The following is a 16,521-nucleotide window of genomic DNA, read 5'->3' on the forward strand; positions in this document are numbered from 1 at the left end:
GACAGAGTCTTGCTCTGTTGCCCAGGCTGGAGTGCAGTGGCCAGATCGCAGCTCACTGCAAGCTCCGCCTCCCGGGTTTACGCCATTCTCCTGCCTCAACCTCCTGAGTAGCTGGGACTACAGGCGCCCGCCACCTCGCCCGGCTAGTTTTTTGTATTTTTTTTAGTAGAGACGGGGTTTCACTGTGTTAGCCAGGAGGGTCTCGATCTCCTGACCTCGTGATCCGCCCGTCTCGGCCTCCCAAAGTGCTGGGGTTACAGGCTTGAGCCACCGCGCCCGGCCCAAGATTTCTCATTCTCTCACTCTTTCATTCCATATTTACTGGACACCTAATATGTGTCAAGAATACTGCTGGGCTCCAAGGGGGTGTAGAGAAAGGGTGAGAGAGTGGAAAAGTGAAACCATGGGCACCAAACACACCTGAGCTCACCTTCAATTCGGCCCAACTGGCAGTTCCATGAGGGTGTAGGTGCCATGCAGCATGGTGACCCATGTCCCAGCATACAGCTGGCACAGAGTGCGTGCTCAGTAAATATTTGTGGCTCAATGAGTGGTTGGATTCTAGTCTTAGGCTCCACTAGCTGCATTTGGGACAAAGCTTGTTACCTTTTGGTCTTCATCATTTGCAAAATGGGAATAGAAATCTTGCAAGATGTGGAACAACAGAAGCCATCCAACGCTGCTGGTGCGAGATCAGTTCTACCACCACTTTATAAAGCATCTCCTAAAGTTAAACATAGGCTTGCTTTACAACTCAGCAATTCCACTACCTAGTGTATTCTCAGCAAAAATACATGCATGTGTGGAGCAAAAGGCAAGGAAGCTCATAGCAGCAACGTTCATCGTAACCCCAAACTCAGCATCTCCCCATGCCGATCAAAAGAATGAATAAATAGAATGGGCAGATATCTTGTGGGATGGGCACCCACTGGAATCTCTATAGTGATGGAAATGACCTACAATTGCCCACAGCCACATGGACGAATCTCATAAACAGAATATTACATGAAAGAAGCCACAGGCAAAAGGGCACGTGTTGCATCTCCCATTTATGTGAGTCCCAAAACAGCAAAACTAATCCATGCCACCAGAGATAAGATAGTGGTTACCTTGGGGCAAGGGTTAGATGCTAAGAGGGCATTGAAGGGGGCTTCTGGAGAGCTTATAACATTCTGTTTCCTGATCTAGGTGCTGGGTATGGGAAGGGATGTTTGGTTTCTGAAAATTCATTGAGCTATTTACATACATGCATTTTTCTTACGTGTAATGCACTTTAACAATTTTGACAATAAAAATATTGGCCGGTTGTGATGGCTCACACCTGTAATCCCAACACTTTGGGCAGCTGAGGCTGGAGGATTGCTTGAGGCCAGGAGTTCGAGACCAGCCTAGGCAATGCAGCAAGACCCTATGTCTACAAAAAGCTTGAAAAAGTAGCTGGAGGCAGCAGCACGCACCTGTAGTCACCGCTACTTGGGAGGCTGAGGCAGGGGGATTGCTTGAGCCTAGGAGTTCAAGGTTACAGTGAGCTATGATTGCAACACTGCACTCCAGCCTGGTGATAGAGCAAGACCGTGTCTCTCTAAAAAGTCCACATAAGTATTTATAACGCAGGATGCTTGTAAGGAGTAAAGCCATGAAAAACCATTTGCAGTATATTTCATATGTGATGGGTTCATGGAAAATGCTTATTAAATGTCACTTAATCCAGCCAGGCACAGTGGCTCATACCTGTAATCCCAGCTCTTTGGGAGGCCAGGGTGGGTGGATCATTTGAGCTCAGGAGTTTGAGACCAGCCTGGCCAACATGGTGAAACTCCATCTCTACTAAAAATACAAAAATTAGCCAGGCATGGCGATTTTGTTGCCTGTAATTCCAGTTACTCAGGAAGCTGAGGCAGGAGAATTGCTTGAACCCAGGAGGCAGAGGTTCAGTGAGCCAAGTTCATTCCACTGCACTCCAGTCTGGGCAACAGAGTGAGGCTCCATCTCACCAAAAAAAAAAAAAAAAAAGGTCATTTAATCCATTGTTAATGATTTGACTGTTGACTATTCAGTTATTAAATATGGATTCCACTCTCCTCCAACCAAGAGTTGAAAAAGCAACCTGAGAAATCAAGGGAAAATAGAACACACATATTAATCACAGTGGCACACACATTAAACACTTGTTATATCCAGAGCTTTTTGGTGCTCAGAGCTTACATCCAGCATCTTATCAATGCCTCCCAGCAACCCCACCAGATACAAAATTTCAGCTCACTTTATACGTGAGAAGCCTGAGGCTCGGAGAATAAAGTCACTTGTCTAAGGTCACACAGTAAGGAAATGGCCACACTGACTGCACTCAGGCAGCCAGCTCTAGAGCCCACGCTGTCAACCACTGTCAATCCTCCCTCCCTCCCGGTCTTCCCTTCCTTCCTTCCAACACCCCCCACCCAACCACACACACACTCACGCATACACACGGTGGGGACTGATGAAATATGTGTTCAGTGGGACTGACAAGCTCAAATAAGGAAATGTCAACAGCTCAGAGATGAGAATAGGGCAGGAGAATCTCACATCTCTGTCTTTGAATTCAAGCTCCCTAATCCGAAATGCTTCACTGGGGATTTGCAACCCTAAACGCTAATGTTCCCCTTGCCAGCCGTGAGCTTGTAGGGTTCTTCCTGCTCATGATTCAAAGAGCAAACACAGGAGGGCCAGGCCTGGTCCCCAACAAGGCTACCTGGTTCACTGGTGAAGGCAGCTTTTGTCTGCCTTCCTCCTGACTCTTTCTGGGCTGGCGCAGGGCTCCCTATAGGGACCTCCTTGGGTTTCTGGCATTCTGTTTTCATTTTAAGGTTCATGGAGCACGGACTCATTACATTTCCTCCCGGAAGGGTTTGTTGGACAATGGACCTCTATTAGGATACTGGGGTTCACACTGGGGGATGGTTTAAGGCTCCAGTTCAGCCCCAAATGTTCAGAACCTCAGTCCTGGCTCTGCCCCTCTGTATCTGATAACTTCCATGCCCTCCCACTACTAGGCACTGACTCTGTGCCAGGTATTGGGCTGGGAGCTACATATGTTTCCCCAAATTGGAGGGGGTGCAACAAATCAGTTCTAGAGATCTGTCATACAACATTGTGCCTACAGTTAACAAGGCTGTATTGTACACTTAAAACTTTGTTAAGGCCAGGCACAGTGGCTCACACCTGTAATCCCAACACTTTGGGAGGCTGAGGGGGGCAAATCACCTGAGGTCAGGAGTTTGAGACCAGTCTGATCAACATGGTGAAACCCCGCCTCTACTAAAAATATTAATACAAAAATTAGCTGGGCATGGAGGCACACACCTATAATCCCAGCTACTTGGGAGGGTGAGGCACGAGGAATCACTTGAACCTGGGAGGCAGAAGTTACAGTGAGCCGAGATCATGCCACGGCACTCCTGCCTAGGAGACAGAGCAAGACGAGAGAGAGAGAGAGAGAAAGGAAGGAAGGAAGGAAGGAAGGAAGGAAGGAAGGAAGGAAGGAAGGAAGGAAAAAAAGAAGAAAGAAAGAAGGAAGGAAGGAGAGAGAGAGAGAAAGAAAGAGAGAGAGAAAGAAAGGAAGAAAAGAGAAAGAAAGAAGGAAAGAGAGAAAGAAAGAAAAGAAAGAAAGGAAGAAAGAAGGAAGACTGTGTTAAAAAAAAAAAAACTCTGTGGATCTCATGTTAGGTGTTCTTACTACAGTAAAATTTCTTAAAGCTGTGCACAGTGGCTTACACCTGTAATCCCAGCACTTGAGAGGCCAAGACAGGCAGATCACTTGAGCCTATGCAACATGGCAAAACCCTGTCTCCACAAAAAAACATGAAAATTAGCCAGACATGGTGGTGCACACCTAAAGTCCCAGTTACCCAGAAGGCTGAAGCGAGAGGATCACCTGAGCTCGGGAGGTCGAGGCTGCAGTGAACTGTAATGGCACCACTACGGTTCAGCCTGGGCGACAGAATGAAACTGTCTCAAAAGAAGAAAAGAGGGGGTTTGGCAGGGGAAGCGCTCCATCAACGGGAGGGCTCCAGGGAAGATGGGCAGGTGCTACTGAACTGAAAACTGTGATGCAAACTTGTACTTAAAGTAAGGGCACTGAACCCAAAGATGACAGTCCGACTTCACCTCTTCCCAGCTGAGATGACCCTGGGCAGATCACTGCCCTCCCTGAGCCTCAGTTTCCCCACAGACTTGTTATAGGTGGCATAAAGCACTAGTGTCTCACAAAAAGTTATCATTAGTAGTAGTATTTTTTTTTTTTTTTTTTTTTTTTTGCACTTTAAAAGCAAGTGCAAAGATTAATCTCAAAAGCAAGGGAAGCTTGCCTGAAGCAAACCCTACTTGATAATATACATTTTTTTAATCGAAGTTGGGGTTCCTGGCTCTCTGGGAATGCTCTGGAGCTTCCAAGTCCATCTGAAGACCCTCTCTAACTCAGTCCCCACCCTGAGCTTTCTCCTGGGGAGGAGATCCCACATCCCATTCTCACATTCTGGAGAAGAGACCTTGCATACTACCATAGGTCAGAGCCCTTTGAAAAATCAAACCAATTCTGCCCTTTAGAAATGGATCTTTTGTTTGTTTGTTTGTTTGTTTGAGACAGAGTCTCACTCTGTCGCCCAGAATGAAATGCAGTGACGCAATCTCAGCTCACTGCAACCTCCACCTCCCAGGCTCAAGCAGTTCTCCTGCCTCAGCCTCCCGAGTAGCTGGGTTTACAGGTGCACACCACTAATGCCCAGCTAATTGTATTTTTAGTAGAGATGGGGTTTCGCCATGTTGGCCAGGCTGGTCTTAAACTCCTGACCTCAAATGATGCACCCGCCTGGGCCTCCCAAAGTGCTGAGATTACAGGTGTGAACCACCACACCTGGCCAGACATGGATCTCTTGATTGACAAAACACCCTCAGCAAAGGCTTCCAAACACAATTGCAATCTGAGAAGTAGGAAGGAAAGGCACCACTTACAGTTTCTGAGAAACACATGGGGAGGGTATTGATGTCACCAGTGTGGGATTAACCTCTTAAAACGTTCATGGTGTGTCCTTCCATTTGTTTCCTGGTGCCTTGAGACCTTTCCCCTGTTCAGGGCATGGAGCATGCAGTCCCTGTGGCCACAAGGGAGAGCAGTTTCAACAGAAGCAGAAACAAGGCTCTTGACTTTCAGGAGCCTGAGTTTTTGATAAAGTGGTAGTGGTAGTGACAGAGAACAAACAGGTGGTTGACAGCAGATGGGGGCAGGGTGTGGCTGTAAAGGGACCCATTAGAGTGTTTTTTGGGAGGATGGAACTGTTCTGTACTCTGATTATGATGGTGGCTGACTATATACGTGGTAAGACTCAAAGGACCATACCACTAAAAGAAGTCAGTTTTACTGTAAGTTTTTTTGTTTTGTTTTGTTTTGAGACGGAGTCTTGCTCTGTCGCCCAGGCTGGAGTGCAGTGGCCAGATCTCAGCTCACTGCAAGCTCCGCCTCCCAGGTTCACGCTATTCTCCTGCCTCAGCCTGCAGAGTAGCTGGGACTACAGGCACCTGCCACCTCGCCCGGCTAGTTTTTTTGTATTTTTTAGTAGAGACAGGGTTTCACCGTGTTAGCCAGGATGGTCTCGATCTCCTGACCTCGTGATCCGCCCGTCTCGGCCTCCCAAAGTGCTGGGATTACAGGCTTGAGCCACCGCGCCCGGCCAGTTTTTTTGTTTTTATAGTCTTGGCTTTTGACTTGTTAAACTCAGGGCATAGGAGAGTCTGAGAACAGCACACACATAATGAAGTTGAAACAAAACTTCCTGCCCACAAGACTAGAAAATGCCCTATGTTGGGATGGTGAATTGTGAGGGTCCAGGAGAACTGGAAGGAGCATAGTTCTGGTGGGTTCTGATGGTGACTCAGACCCTTGCTGCTCCCAGGCAGACCTGGGCGTGGGAGGAAGGGAACAGAATCCCAGGCACATGTGTGGGATCCAGGGACAGAGGGTGTCTGTGTCCACGCTCCCTCCCAGAGCCTGAGCCAGAAGAGAGGATGAGACTCCGGGGAGAGAAGGGTAACGGGAAGGTCTAGATGGATCCAGGCAGGTGGGCTTGGGCAGACCCTCACAGTCCTGTATCAGGCCCAAGGAACTGGCAAACAGCAGAACAATTCTGTGTCTTGTGAAGGAGTTGAAAGTAAATGCTAAATCCCAAGGGACCTTTCACCAGGAGGGAAGTATAGTGTCTCCGCAGTCTAGGAGCAGATGGCACATGGCTGTCTCTGTATTGCCAGCCAAAAACAGGGACAGGCAGCCCCCTTGGCACAAATGAAGCCCCTAGCACAGACATGAAACCCCAGGGGGGAATGGGGACATTTCTGTTCCTGAGCAAAATGGCATTTGAAATGGTAAAGTACAGATAAATCAGAAAGATGTGTGGACGCCCGAGTTTATGAACTGTGATTCATACCAGCTCCCCAGACATCATCTCCCCATAGCCCTGTGAGGTGGATTTTATTCTCCCCAAATTTTACAGGCGAGGAAACGAATGAAGTTCAGGGGACTGGACTGACTTGCCCAGGGTTGTAGGATTTGAACCAGAGCCGTTTGAGCCCAAATTCACCCACTTTCGGCTGCAATACAGACACAGCCTCCCGACCTCAAACCAGAGGGTGTAAGCTTTCATTAACTGGCTGCACAAACTCTATTAATTCCTTGCCTTATCTGCCTCAGTTTCCCCACAAGGATAGTAGCAACCTGACCCAACCCACAAGAGTTATACGATGGGACCACTGTGAGGATGACTGCCATGTACAAGATGTGGGCAGAGTCCAGCAAGTACCTGGAATGGATAATTAAGGTCAAAGCCACGGCCCCAAACCCTTGGACGCACCACCCAGAATCTGGAGAGCAGTGGAGCAGGCCAGGAAAGGCCTAGTGTGAGGGAGGCAGTATGGCCCACTGATTACCAGGGACTCAGAAAGACATGGAGGGTGGTGGGGTCAACTGACTCCAACACTCACTCGCTGTGTGTCTCCAGGAAGCAGTCACCCCTTCTGACCCTCAGCCTCCTCATCCAATGTATGAGAGACAACAATACCAACCACTCCTGAAGAAGATGAAGTTCAAATATGGAGAGCACCTGGCATGCAGTCAGTGCTTAATAAATGCATATTTCTTCCTTCTCTCTCCACTTTTGCTTATAAAATGTTAGGTTTTGCTGCGCTCACTGGTCCAGGACCTTGGCCTTCCTGTGTCTTCATCTTTTCATCTGTTAAACAGACTCCAAGGGCCCAAGTGGTGGGGATAAATGCCTGATTACTCTAACATTTAGGGAAAGGTAGAAGAAAGGGTAGGATAGAGACCAGGATGCCACAGGATCCTCCAGGCCTGGGAACCCAGAAAGTCTTTTCCAGGATATAAAAGAGAAGTGGCCCAGCACTTTGGGAGGCCGAGGTGGGTCATCTGAGGTCAGGAGTTCGAGGCCAGCTTGGCCACCATAGTGAAACCCCGTCTCTACTAAAAATACAAAAACTTTGTGGGGTGTGGTGGCACTTGCCTGTAGTCCCAGCTACTCAGGAGGCTGAGGCAGGAGAATCGCTTGAACCCGGGAGGTGGAGGTTGTCGTGAGCTGAGATCACACCACTGCGCTCAAGCCTGGTTGACAGAGCAAGACTCTGTCTCAAAATAAAATAAAATAGAATAAAAATTAAGTGAAAATTTAAAAAATAAAAAGGGAAGCATGAAAGCATAAAGTTCACAAGTGAGGAAATCAAAACGGCCAGCAAGTGTGGGGAGGCACCTTCGTCTCAGCACAGTGATACGGGGAAAGGACCCAAGTGTGGATGTCTCACCCCAGGCCAGCAGTGCATCTCTGGACAGCTCGCCTCACACTCAGCCTCAGTTTCCCCCTTGTAGAATAGGAGTACAGGGCTGGGAGGATTTTGTGAGATGCTGCATGTGAACACCGTGGCAGGCTGGGCATATAGCAGGAGCTCGGCCAGTGTCCGCTGTTGGCACTGTTTTTGTTGTTTTCATTCTCCAGTCAGTTGCATTCTAACTGTGCTGCATCCTCTCTGGGTCTTTGGGCACTTGTCCCCACTGGATCTCAGTTTTCTCCTCTATAAAAGAGGAGCAGTAACCTCTCCCTCTCAGGGTTCTTGTGAGGACAGAGAGCTCCTGATGTGCAACAGGGGCTCTGACAACAGGAGACCCACTGTGTTTCACCAACATGGTGAAACCCCATCTCTACTAAAAATACAAAAACTTTGTGGGGTGTGGTGGCACTTGCCTGTAGTCTCAGCTACTCAGGAGGCTGAGGCAGGAGAATCCCTGGAATGGAGACACACCCCAGATGTAGGATGCAGTGTCTCTTTTGACCCTTTAGGAGAAAGAATCCTCCAACAATTGGAGCAAAAAAAATTACAGCAGGAGAGGAAAGAGTCCAACAGATGAGACTGAGGTCCCTTCCTGGACTCTGACTGGCTGCTCCTTTCAATGCTCGAAGCTCCCTAGGGAGCGTGGGTCCCCAACCTTGGCCCCGGTCAGGAAACCATGAAGTCTTGAGTAACATCCCATCTCAGGTTTTTCTGTTTATCTTGTCAACCAAATAGTTTAACCGTCCCACCTGCTAATGTGATTGGCAATTATTTACTTTGGAGAGCCCTGAAAGACGCCGCCAGATTGCAGAATTCTCAATTATCTAGAAACCCATCACCCAACACACGCTTCCTGGTCCCCATACTATAAAAGAGGCTGCCTCCTCAGCAGAAGTGAGTGGGGGAGACAGAGGAGACCAGGACAGCTGCTGAGACCTCTAAGAAGTCCAGGTAAGAGCTGTCCATTCTGCGGCCCCTCTGCTACCCTTGACGGCAGGGATCTCAGGCTCCTCACTGTGGGGCAGGCAGATCGTACTCAAGATCACTCACTGGGGGCCATGCAAGAAAAACAGACCTGGCCAGGGTCAGGAATATGGGAATGGCCATTTGCTCTGCTGTCCTAAGAGACCAGTAATATTGATACAAAATGAGCACTATTAATGCCCTAAATCAAAGCCCCTAAGGCAAAAGTTTTAACTTGAGGTTACCACAATGTGGATACAGATGATCCAGAAACCTCCTAAAATTCTTCTCCCAATTTTAAACATTTTGATGCATTTTTCTGAGACTAGGATCTTTAGCTTCCATTGGATTCATAAAGGGTCTGTTGCCCAAAAGAGATTCAGAGGCCGTGGTCAAAGTTACCTCTCTAGGAAGGGCACAACTGGCTCTTTGGACCAAAAGACCTTTCATTTCCAAGCCTTCCACCACAAGAATGGAGCTTTAGCTGAGTCAGCCAATAGATGGAATTTTGCACAAAGCCGCCAGTTGTCTCCAAAGTGTGGGTACTAGTGCTGGCTCTGGACAACTTCGCTGGCTGCCAAATAGACCTGTGAGAGGTCTGCAAGCCAAACCTCAGGGGGTGCCCAGAATTCCTCTAGGGCAGCTTGAAGAAGAAGAGAAAGGTGTCAAAACAATAGAATGCATGTTTGTGTCTTGGGTGAGGGGAGGGTTGGGAGACCTGCCTTCAACCACAGCTCTACCATCAATTTATTCTATGACCTTGGGAAAGTCACTACCCCTCTTTGGTCCCCTGGTTCTTTGCATGCAATGAAGACTCTGATGGCCCCAGGAATTCCCCAACACAGGTCTGCATGAGATGGTGGCTGTGGCCATGCGATCCCTATGTTGTGTGACTTTCAAGGGCATCCACCAACCATCAGGCCAAAGGACTGAACGGGGATGATGCAAAACAGCTCAGTTCTTCAGCACTTACATGTTTAACCCTTCTCACTTGCTTTGTCTGAAGAGCAGCAATGATTCAAGCCATTGAAGCAAGCCTGATTGGAGGATAAATCTGATGGTTACTTAATTTAACAGAGAGTTCACCTGGCTCTAGCTTCTAATCCTCTCTCCACTGTGTACTTGTGACCTTGGGGAAAGTTACCCACACTCAGGCCATGAGTACTTGGGTACATGAGTGGTACTCGGGTACATGAGTGGGTTTCAAGAGGGGATGGCAGTACATTTGAAACTCCCAACTGGAAACTCACTTGACCTCTGTGAGCCTTGGTTTCTCCTACTGGAAAATCAGACAAGGGAACTGTGGGCAAGATGGAGTGAGGTGAGGCTGGGATTCTTGGCAAGGAGGAAAAAACCCTCTTCCTTGGAATGTGCTGGAGCCGGATACCAGTGGGGCTGTCTCCTTTTTAGGCCCCTGATCAGCAGCCCTCACCTGTGCAATGCAGGTAACAGGTGCCCATGTCTTAGGGTTGTGATGAAGATGAAATTGTGTAAAGCAGTCAGCCTGCTGCCTGGCAAGGAGAAATTGTTCAGCAGTGTTAGCTATTACTAGTGACCCACTGGTGTTCTGGGGAGCAAATGAATGACAACCCCACCCCCCAGGCGGCAGGGGCAGGTGGTGGATAAATTCCTCTCTGATATCCATGCCCTGTTGGACTTGTCATTCTGTCCACAGATACTAAGAGCAAAGATGTTTCAAACTGGGGTCTTCATTGTCTTCTACGGGCTGTTAGCCCAGACCATAGCCCAGTTTGGAGGCCTGCCTGTGCCCCTGGACCAGGCCCTGCCCTTGACTGTGAATCCAGCCCTGCCCTTGAGTCCCACAGGTCTTGCAGGAAGCTTGACAAATGGTGAGTCTGTGACAACCTCTTTCAGGGGTGTGTGTGTGTGTGTGTGTGTGAGAGAGAGAGAGAGAGAGAGAGAGTGTCCAACCCTGCGAAGTGGGGAGGGACAGGGCTGGATGGGGGAGGGGGCCTGAGGATCTGGAATTGTCAGATCTGATCCCCAGAGACCCTTATGCCCATTTCCAGCCCTCGGCAATGGCCTGCTCTCTGGGGGCCTGTTGGGCATTCTGGAAAACCTTCCGCTCCTGGACATCCTGAAGCCTGGAGGAGGTACTTCTGGTGGCCTCCTTGGGGGACTGCTTGGGAAAGTGACATCAGTGATCCCTGGCCTGAACATCATTGAGTAAGTTGTCCTAAAATAGAGCTTTGGTCTCCACCAGGGAACCCCAGGTGAAGATCTGCCAGCCCCAGGCAGTGGCACTGAAGCAGTGAGGTGGCAGCCTGAAGGGGGAGCCAGGACTCAGTTCTGAGACCCATCTCCAGTCTGGCAAACCAGCAATGCCCTCAGTTCTAGGCATGTCCTGAGGCCCCAGCATCATCTGTAATCCTCACAACTACCCTCTGAGGTCAATTTAATAATCTCCAGTTTGCAAATGGGAAAACCAAGGCACAGAGGTGCTTGTGTTCCCGCTGCTAGAGTGATACCAAGTGAGTAAGGCTCTCACTCTACTTTCCTAAGTCCAAAGCCAAGGCTCTTCCCACTACACTGTGGTCATTTTTTTCTCTCCACCTGTGAAATCCCTTAGAACACAGACGGCCTTTGATGTAAGTGAGAGTGTAACCTTCCCACCTTGATGATATCAATGTGATGAAGAACAGTGTGATGTCCATGGAAAGCTCTAATGTGGTGTTTCCCATGAGACACCCAAGAGCTCATAAAGCAAAAAGCAAGAATGGAAACTTGATGCCAGTGAGCTGGGAGAGCCTGGGTCCTGGATAGGACTGGATCAAACCATTTCCAAAATCCTACCCACCCAGGGTCTCGCTCCCTGACTTAGAGACGGACAGACTTCTTGACTTCGATTTTCAAATGTACTTGTTGGATGACCTGGGACAGGACACCCTGTCTCTCTGTGCTTGGTTTCTCCATCTGTAAAATATAGATTATAGAGCCCACAGAGAAAGTCTGTTGGGAGGACTGGAAAAGGTGTAAATCACCTGGCACAGTGGCTGGCTCAGTGAATGGCCTCACCCATCAAATGGCCTCCCTGCTTGGTGGGTGAGGTCAGAGGGCTGGCTTCTCCTGGAGACAACAGGGTGTGATGATGGATGGATGGTTGGAAAGATAGGACAATGGGAGAAAGGCTTCCTTCCACCCTTTCTGCACTCTCCCTGACTTCCTGCTCCTCAATCCCCATGATAAACATTGGTGATCAGCCACCTGACAGGGTGGGTGATTCTTACCCATAAGTGTTTGTGCAGATTTACTTCCAGTTGCACCTGCAAATCATTCATTCATCCACTGACCAATCTGTCATCCAGTTATTCATCCTTCTACCTAATCACTTACTCTTCCAACCATCCACCCACATATCTGCTATCCACCTTCTCATCAATCCACAATCAATTAATATGAAGTAGCCACTTTCTTTGTAAGGCTCTTAGCTGGCATATAGGATGCAAATATAATCCAGACACAGTTGCTGTCCTGAATACCTCATAGACTGGAGATGAGGAAAGGGTCCTGTGTGTGTGTCAGATCTGTTCCAGGGCAGAAACCGGAAAAGACCTGATGTGTGACTCAGAACCCACGTAGCTTAGGCTGCAAGACTCCCCTCCCATCTCCCTATCCTGGGTGGGAAGTTCTACCTCTGGGATGAGTACTGTTAAGTTAAAGATGGTTTCTGGATTTGGAGTTAGAGGAGCTAATATTTCCCCCTCCGATATTACTCCCTGGACAGTATAAAGGTCACTGACCCCCAGCTGCTGGAACTTGGCCTTGTGCAGAGCCCTGATGGCCACCGTCTCTATGTCACCATCCCTCTCGGCATAAATCTCCAAGTGAATACGTGAGTGGGTCCCAAGAGGGGGTGAGAGGATGGCTCACCAAGGGAGACCCTGGTGACCATGGGTAACCATAACAGGGGTATTGGAGTCTAACAGACCTAAGCCTCCAACTTCAGCTTATTTGCTGCTATGCTGAGCAGCCTTGGGTCACTTGGAAAACTCACTTGACCTCTTGAGCCTTTATTTCTTCTGCTAGAAAATGAGATAAGTACAACTGCGGGCAAGATGGAGGGAGGTGAGGCTAGCATTCTTGGCAAGGAGAAAATAACCCTCTTCCTTGGAATATAGTGGAGCCAGATACCAGTGGGGCTGTCTCCTTTGCAGGCCCCTGGTTGGTGCAAGTCTGTTGAGGCTGGCTGTGAAGCTGAACATCACTGCAGAAATCTTAGCCGTGAGAGATAAGCAGGAGAGGATCCACCTGGTCCTTGGTGACTGCACCCATTCCCCTGGAAGCCTGCATATCTCTCTGCTTGATGGGTGAGGCCAGAGGAGCAGCTTCTCCTGCCCAGAGATGACATGGTGTGATGCTGGATGGATGGTTAGAAAGCTGGGACAATGACAGAATAGATGAGTGAGAGGCTGAAAGGGTGGGAAAATGGATGGGAAGGAGGGAGGGTGGAAAGATGGATGGATGGATGGATGGATGGATGGATGGATGGATGGATGGATGGAAGGACTGACAGATGGTTAGTTGGTTGGGTGGATGGAGAGAAGGATGAACAGATAGATGGATGGATGGTTAGATAGATAGATACATAGATAAATAGATAGATAAGTAGTCACTTATCCCTTCTTAGATCAAGATAACCAATTTTATGCTGGATCTAGCAACAAGAAATTGGAGTTTAAGCCCTGCATGTTACATAGGAATGGGGATCGAGGGCTTCCTATGTGAACTTGGGTAGTGCTTCTCCAATTTAGTTCTAAGCTTACTTATCTGCAGTATGGAACTGCATTGGAGTTATTGATAGAATCTACCAAGATAATAGGTATGAAAGTGCTTTGTCCCAGTAAGGGGTAAAATAGACATGGATCCTAACTAGGTTACTTATTTCAGTTACCTGTCCCATGGGGAGACTATGTCATACCTATTTTGCAAAAGTTGCCCACGTGGTTAACTTTTAATGAGCACATACATTGGGCTTCACATGTGTCATCTCATTGGATCTTCATGACAACTACATACTAAGTAGTATCCATTCGTTTATGGACTCTGCAAAGCCTTATTGACACCTGCTTTTTCTGAGAACCATGTGTTTATCCTACACATACCTGTGTGTGCACTGCTGTACACAAATGTAACTCCCTTTCAATAGGACCCTTGCTGTTGGCCTGCACACGGGTGTGGATGGACAAAGCTCTGCTTTAGTGACTGAGTGTTGAGACTGTGGGGTTCACAGTGGGGTTCACTGTGGGGTTCACAATGGCCCCCTTTGGAGCCTTCTCCACACCAACTCCAGGTCCCGGCATCACCCATGGCTTTTCTCTTTCAGACTTGGCCCCCTCCCCATTCAAGGTCTTCTGGACAGCCTCACAGGGATCTTGAATAAAGTCCTGCCTGAGTTGGTTCAGGGCAAGGTAAGTGGGCAAGGTGGGGATCCCCAATCTAAACCAAGTTTTAGAACTTCTTGCACTGAAACAAAGCCCCGGGCTGAGTGGGTCCGAGTCCTTCAATTTGATAAGTAACTTCCATTCATCAATCTATTTGTCCATTGATCCATCTGTCCATGTTTCTTCTTTACATCTTTCCAAATGCATTGATGAGTCTCTGCTCTAGGCCAGGCCCTGCCTGTCCACACTGAAGCTGAAAAGGATTGGGCCCTGTTCTGAGTTGGAGAAGTTCCCTGTCCAGCTTTCTATGGCCACAGTCTTCCAACCTATGCCTGGGTGTCTCCTATAACCAGAGCACTCCACTCTACATAGAATCAGATGTGATGTCACAGAGTGAACACTGGGCTTGTGTGATTTGGGGTCCTTCACAACATCCCTCATGCCTCCAGTTTCTCCTTGTGCATGTGTGGTCATTGATCTGTGGGATTGCTTAGAATCACTTTCACACTGAAAAATGACAGAAAATTTCCCCAGAGAACCCCCGCTTGGGATTCTGCTGCTCCAGGGTGCCGCTCTGCCTAACTCCCCTCCCTGCCCCTGGCCAGGTGTGCCCTCTGGTCAATGAGGTTCTCAGTGGCTTGGACGTCACCCTGGTGCATGACATTGCCAGTAAGTACCTGCTTTCCAGCCCTCTGTCCCCCTCTGCAGGAGCAGCAACTTCCCCCAAAGAGTTTTTTTCCTGCATACCCTAGGATACTAGGTCCCGCTGGCCTCAACTCTCTCCATTTTGGGCTTCTTTTTCCCCGGAATAATCCAGATGATTTTGAGATAGACACCGTGTCTCCTGTCTCAGCCCTGACACTGAGGACAGCTGGGCTGGTTAGTAGAAGGAGGCCTGGCTTCCTCCAAGCATGCTGAACATAGTCGGATCTCCAGAGGCCTCCATTCCCTGGCTCCCCACCTTTAGGAATGTGGACTCCTTCACGTTGAGATCATGACTGTGGTCTGTTTTTTTATTGCTTGTTTGTTTGTTTGTTTTTCTAGACATGCTGATCCACGGACTACAGTTTGTCATCAAGGTCTAAGCCTTCCAGGAAGGGGCCTGGCCTCTGCTGAGCTGGTAAGTGCCCCTCCCCACACCCCAGGATTTTGGGGGCTGGCTGTTCTTCTCCTGGTAGAAGGCAGCCGGCAGCTTGGGACAATGACATCCAAAGAAAGAGACAAACATCTACAGAGGTACACACAGGGATGCACAGAGAAATCCACAGAAAAGCTGACAGGTGGAAGGATGCAGGCAGCACAGCAACACAGCTACCAGGAGAAACACACACACAAATGCCCAGACACATGGCCACTGATACAGATGCACACACTCTCACACCAGCATACTCACACACGCACACATCGGTAGACTCACCACACGCAAGTACACGTGGATACACAGACACACACTCACTCAAACACACGCACACGGAGCCCTGACCCCAGGCCTGATGCCTTTCCCAGGGTCTTGGCCTCCTCCTGTCCCTTTGAGGCATGAGTTTGATGATGAGTCAATACCAGTAACACTCACTGACCTTGAGTCTCCATCCCGATTAGGGTCTTCCCCCAACAGAACTATTTCTTGCTGCTTAATCCATTCCCTCTGGTCCAGCTTCCCAGTGCTCACAGATGACTGACCCATGTGCTGGAAGATGACACAGTCGCCTTCTCTCCGAGGAACCTGCTCCCTCTCCTTTCCCACCAGGTGTGTGTAACATCCCACGTGCCCCACCTAATAAAATGGCTTCTTCTGCATCAGGGACTTTGTCATCCTTCACCATCACTTGAGGGCTCCTGGGTTGGAAAGAGCCCTGGCCTGGGTGATTGGGGCCATGGCACAGAGTTTGGCACCTACTTCGTAGATCTGAATAGTCTTGAGCAGGTCAGGGAGGTGTTCAAGTGTGTGTGGATTTCAGAAGCCTTTCCCAGGCATCCTTAGAAAGGGGGGATAAGGCGTTCAGGGTAGATATAATACTCCAGGTACAGTTAATGACACACAAGCTTGCCACACCAGGAATGAAAATGGCAGATTTGTATTAGGGAAATGCAAATTAAAACTACAATGAAGTCCAGGGGCGGTGACTCACGTCTATAATCCCAACACTTTGGGAGGCCAAGATGGGCGGATCACTTAAGGGCAGAAGTTCAAGACCAGCCTGACTGGCATGGCAAAACCCTATCTCTACTAAAAATACAAAAATTAGCCAGGGGTCGTGGCATGTGCCTGTGGTCCCAGCTACTCGAGAGGCTG

General features: G+C 48.8%; 1 protein-coding gene across 3 annotated transcripts; it reads left to right on the plus strand.

Moving 5' to 3' along the window:
* Positions 1 to 7,591: 7,591 nt before the first annotated feature.
* LOC108537004 (BPI fold-containing family A member 1) lies at positions 7,592 to 16,028 on the plus strand. Of its 3 annotated transcripts, XM_017884126.1 has the most exons (10): positions 7,592 to 7,605; positions 8,780 to 8,814; positions 10,502 to 10,676; positions 10,857 to 11,013; positions 12,572 to 12,679; positions 13,002 to 13,154; positions 14,171 to 14,255; positions 14,834 to 14,897; positions 15,273 to 15,348; positions 15,883 to 16,025. In XM_017884126.1, exons 3-9 carry the CDS (start codon positions 10,517 to 10,519, stop codon positions 15,311 to 15,313), a joined length of 768 nt encoding a protein of 255 aa, XP_017739615.1. In that variant the 5' UTR covers positions 7,592 to 7,605; positions 8,780 to 8,814; positions 10,502 to 10,516; the 3' UTR covers positions 15,314 to 15,348; positions 15,883 to 16,025. The 3 variants fall into 3 exon arrangements, with proteins under 3 accessions (XP_017739615.1, XP_017739613.1, XP_017739614.1); XM_017884124.1 differs by lacking the exon at positions 7,592 to 7,605 and having other exon boundaries at positions 8,721 to 8,814; positions 15,828 to 16,028; XM_017884125.1 differs by lacking the exon at positions 7,592 to 7,605 and having other exon boundaries at positions 8,721 to 8,814; positions 15,844 to 16,028.
* The last annotated feature ends 493 nt before the right edge of the window (positions 16,029 to 16,521 follow it).

This window comes from Rhinopithecus bieti, unplaced genomic scaffold (assembly GCF_001698545.2).
Source record: "Rhinopithecus bieti isolate Rb0 unplaced genomic scaffold, ASM169854v2 scaffold_14455, whole genome shotgun sequence".
In the NCBI taxonomy this organism is placed as follows: domain Eukaryota; kingdom Metazoa; phylum Chordata; class Mammalia; order Primates; family Cercopithecidae; genus Rhinopithecus; species Rhinopithecus bieti.

Coding starts and splice junctions, on each gene's coding strand:
- LOC108537004 (XM_017884126.1), top strand. CDS start 10,517: ATGTTTCAAACTGGGGTCTTCATTGTCTTCTACGGGCTGTTAGCCCAG. Junction 10,677..10,856: donor TGCAGGAAGCTTGACAAATG/GTGAGTCTGTGA, acceptor GCCCATTTCCAG/CCCTCGGCAATGGCCTGCTC. Junction 11,014..12,571: donor CCTGGCCTGAACATCATTGA/GTAAGTTGTCCT, acceptor CTCCCTGGACAG/TATAAAGGTCACTGACCCCC.